We start from the raw sequence: 4440 nt of genomic DNA on the forward strand, positions 1-4440 counted from the left end.
AGCCGTGGGCAGACAAAGGCAGGGGCAGTGAGGGCGTCGGGGGGCGGTGGGTGAGCTGCGTGGACGAGGAGGAGGCAGATGAGGAGGACGAAGAGGATGATGAGGGGGGAGGCTGAGCCACGGGAGGGGCCAGGGCCTTGGGGGGCGGCCGTGAAGAGCTGGGGAGAGAAGGGGGAGATGAGTGAGGGGCGGGAGGGCTCAGGAACCCCTCCTTGGCCTGTGGTGCCTCCCAGCAGCCATCTCCCTCTCTAGGTTTCTTCCTCCGGGGCTGCCTCTGCCTGACTCTAGCCATAAGACTTTCCCTTTCCCGAGTCAACCTCAAGGAGGCACAAGACAGGCCCTCACTCTGATGCTTAGTTACAACAGGCCACCTGGGTTCCCGCCCTATGGCAATGGAAGCAGCATCCAGCCAGCCGCCCTAGGAGCCAGGAGCCCTGAATTCCAGACCCCTCTTGCAGCGAATGCCCTGGGTGACCTCGAGCAAGTCACTGCCCCTCTCTGAGCCTTAGTTTTCTCAATAATGGTAACAGTGATGATGACGACACGACAATAGCAGCAGTAACAGCAGCCTCAGCGGTTTGCACCTTTTGATGAGCACTTACTACAGCCCAGTGCCGGCACCAGCTGCTTGGAACTTTCACCCACACTCCCCAGGTGCCACGGCCGTGCACCCATTGGACTACACACTCATTCCCACAACCGAACCATCTTTTTGCCCTCGCACTAAGCAGTAACACATGAAAGCAAGGAGCTGAGGTCCTACACGTATGTTTCCAAAGCACATAACCGCTAACTCGTGACTGTTTTTAGAGTTTACTCAGGTAAGACCTGACATCATTTCCACCACCCACTAAAAATGAGGGTACATACTTTGGGAAACACTGAATTCACTCAGAATTGACCTTCACACACAGCTTTGCGATGGCGGTACTATTACTGTTTCCTTTCATAAAGAAGAGGAAATTGAGGCTCAGAGGAGTTAAGTGATTTGTGCAAAAATCGCACAGCAAGTAAGCAGCAGAGCAAGAATTTAAAGCCAAGTCTGACTGACACCAAAGACAGTAGTCTTAGTCATGTCAGAATTTCCCAAAGTGTGTTCCAAAGAACACTATCCCACTACACAAAGTGTTCACAAGTAAATTAAATTGGGAAAGAGCACAAACTGGATTCCTCTGTGTGTGGAGAAAGCACCCAGATAAGTCCCGCAGGGATCTCTCAGTTTACTTCACCCAGTGTCCTCGAGTCATGCCTCACAAGGACCATCTCGTGTCCTGGCACAGAGTGCAGGGGTCAGGACCGAGATAACCAGGTCCTATGGATCATAGAGAACCTCAGACCACTCACCTGCCAGTGCTGAGGTCCAGGCTGCTGCCGTAGGGAGAAGTGCGGAGGCCAAAGGGCGAGACCCGGAGCTGCAGCTGGGGCTGGGGTGGGGGCGGCAGACTAGGGGTGGCCGGCAAGGGTGTAGGGGGTGAGACAGGAGGCCGATGGCCGAGGGGCTGGTGGAGGCGGCGGTTCCTTTTGGGGGAAAGGCACTAGCAGCGGGTCGGGCCCTGGGGGCTGTTCCTGGCTCCGCTCCAGGCCCGACACTTTAGGGACCACGGAGAGTTTTGCTTCACAGTTCCCGTTGAAGGCGCCGTGGGGGCCCGAGGCTGGAGGGAGGAATGGCAGACATGCTCAGTGGAGGCTCTCCCATCCCCTTCCCTTACCTCCATCCCAAGCCTGGGTTACCTACCTTTGCTGGTTGAGACAGTAAAAGATGGGTCGAGATCATCATCAGAGACCTGGGGAAGAAGGACAGAGAGAAGGGCAGGTCACAGGCAGGCCAGACCCCAATGCGTGATGGCCAACAGCCTCCAGAGCCCACTGGGGAGGTGGGGAAGGCAAGGCTGATCCATCAGCTTCACTGGGATCCCCACACTGTGCTCTTGGCGGCCTACACTTGGAGAAAGGAGCAGAGTAGCTGAACCCAAGAACCTGCTAGGCCAGGAGGACTGAAATAAGACAGCACAGAAGTGGCAGAGAAGCAGCCAAATCACAACAAGAACATCGCTAAGTGCTACCCCATAGGCCTACCTGGCCTACAGACCTGTTTGGTCCTAGAACGTCAGCAAAAATCTTTGCTGATGTTTTGAAACCTGGAGATTCTTCATTAAAACTCAGACCCGAGGGCTGGGGATTTAGCTCAGTGGCACCGCACCTGCCTCACAAATGCACTGAGTTCAATCCCCAGTACCGGAAAAAAACAAAACCACCCAGACTTGAGGTTCTCTTGAGACTGGACCCCCATTCTCATGTGGCAACAATCAGTCAGCTAGAACTAGACAACAGTCATCCCTTTATTTTTATTTATTTATTTTTTGGTACCGGGGATTGAACTCCGGTCCTTGCTCTTACAAGGCAGGCAACGGCACCAGTGAGCTAAATCCCCGGTCCAACAGTCACCCCTTTAGATGGAAAACAACTCTCTGGGTTGTTCCTACCCAGCCAACATTTGAGAGAAAGTAAGACACATAAAGGGAATCGAAATCCAGTAATTTACAGGGGTCAGTGGGCAGAGCATTACTTGCCAGAATGCATGAATTCAAAACAAGCAAATCAGTCCTAATAACAAACTAAATAAAATACACCTTTATATTCTAGGGTTTCTAGAGTAACTACGATGGTTTCATGTCCTCACGAGCATCACTGTGCCAGATTCTCATACATGAGTCCCTAACTATAAAAGCAGACCAGTGGAGAGCAGGAAGGACCATCTTAGTTCCACAGTCACTCTGGATTTCTATGGGGGACCAGTGGTAGCCCAGAACTTTGGAGAGGAAGGTGCACCAAGAGGAGGCCTTCTATTTTCTGGGCAGTAGCCCTAGTCACAGTATAAAAAGCCATTTACACGCCTAATCCCCACTTCCTCCCTCACACCTAATCCTGGCTCAACCTAACCCATGTTCCCCACTCAAAAGGAGGTGTCTGCTGCAGGCAGATGCCTTTAACCCACAGTCCATTTTATCAGCTGTGGCACCGCCCACCCAGGGAGTTCTGGCCCCACTCACCCTCTCATCCAGATCACTTTCTGCATCACACTGGGAAAAAGGAGAGAGAGGGGTCAGGAGAGGGAAGATGAGTGGGGCCCAAGGGGAAGGGGAGGGCAGTGCAGGTGCTCGGCACTTACTATGTATCCAGCTTCCAGAGAGTGCCGGGAGAAGGCCTGAGAAGGACCAGAGTCCAGAGGTGAGTGGAGCCGACTGGCCAGACAAGTGAGTTTCAACTCCCAGGCAGTCAAGGTCTCATCCCCTTTCAGTCTTCTCAGGCTACTACCCACCCCCATTCCCAATGCTCTTGCCATTTTCTGAACAGACCAGGTTGGTTCTCACATCTGTGCTTTTACCCTAAACAACTTTTCTCCATTTCTTCTCTTAGCAAACGCCTGACTACACTTCAGGGCCTGACTAAGACATCCTAGGGGGCTTTCCCTAACCACAACTCTCCTCCCATCCCCCAGGCAGAAGAGTGGCTTCCTCATGGGGGTTTCTGCAACACCTCTCCCAGATCTCTGCCTGGGGTAGCTTTACAAGCTGTGGTCTAGGTGTTTTCTTGTCGACTGTCTCTTTCCTGTTAAGACTGTCACCACCTCAAGGGAAGGGCAGAGACCACATCCAATTAACTTACAATTCAACTAAATAATTCTGAATCACCAACACTTCTGTAGTAGATGTACAGGCAGCAAACGCAAGTGAGTCTCACTGTGGACAAGTCCTCCTCAGACAGGCACTGGGGCCAGGGAGGCTCAGGTGCGCTTTGCCTTCCTCCTTGCCCTTCAGACTAGGGTCAGCATTTAGGAGGGGTGGGCAGTGGCACTCCCGACAGAAAATGGGTCCACAGACGGCCACTCCATCCGAAGAGCTTTACAAGGTGAGATCTGAGGACAAGCTCACCTCTTTCCTCCTCCGCTTATTGGGCCATTTTCGAGGCCGATCCCCAGGGGGCCGGCCAGGTTCCCGATCAGAGCTGTCCCCGGGCTCCCCGGTGGCCCCACTGGAGCCCCCCCTCTTCCGTTTCCCAGAATGCTTCAGCCGATGTTCTAGTCGCTCTGGGGGCTGAAGAGATGCATCCTTCTGTGGAGGAGGTGGGACTGAACTGGGTGGAAAAAAGAAAGCTCCCCACCTCTCTGGGGTGACCAGGCTACCAAAGAGCCTCGCAGGCCGGGTAACCTGGCTGGTCCCCGGAGACCAGCTCTACCTCCTCCAACCCCAGGGTGGGGCAGAGGCCTGGCCAGAGGAGCCGGTTGCTCTGGTTTGGGGTGCCAACCCCCCCAAGGCACCCTATCCGTGTCTGTCCCTCTCGAGCCCCCAAGGGCCCCTATGGCCCTCCGGCCCCACCTGCAAGGCCTCGAGGCTGGCGAAGCTGGCGATGGCGAAGCCATCGATCAGGTCTTCTTCCTCT

General features: G+C 54.2%; 1 protein-coding gene across 1 annotated transcript in view; it reads right to left on the bottom strand.

Annotated features, from left to right (window-relative positions):
• The window catches only part of Fbrs (fibrosin), a gene marked incomplete at its 5' end in the record, with an annotated part of 25487 nt that extends 21048 nt beyond the window's left edge, over positions 1-4439 (bottom strand). The window contains 8 exon segments of the mRNA XM_033758723.1: positions 4-158; positions 1345-1487; positions 1489-1652; positions 1736-1784; positions 3051-3080; positions 3170-3205; positions 3933-4112; positions 4377-4439. Of these exon segments, the coding sequence (XP_033614614.1) occupies positions 4-158; positions 1345-1487; positions 1489-1652; positions 1736-1784; positions 3051-3080; positions 3170-3205; positions 3933-4112; positions 4377-4439 (820 nt within the window).
• Position 4440: the final 1 nt, after the last annotated feature.

The sequence above is a fragment of the Fukomys damarensis genome, unplaced genomic scaffold (genome assembly GCF_012274545.1).
Source record: "Fukomys damarensis isolate Sample0158 unplaced genomic scaffold, DMR_v1.0_HiC HiC_scaffold_34, whole genome shotgun sequence".
NCBI classification, from domain to species: Eukaryota; Metazoa; Chordata; class Mammalia; order Rodentia; family Bathyergidae; genus Fukomys; species Fukomys damarensis.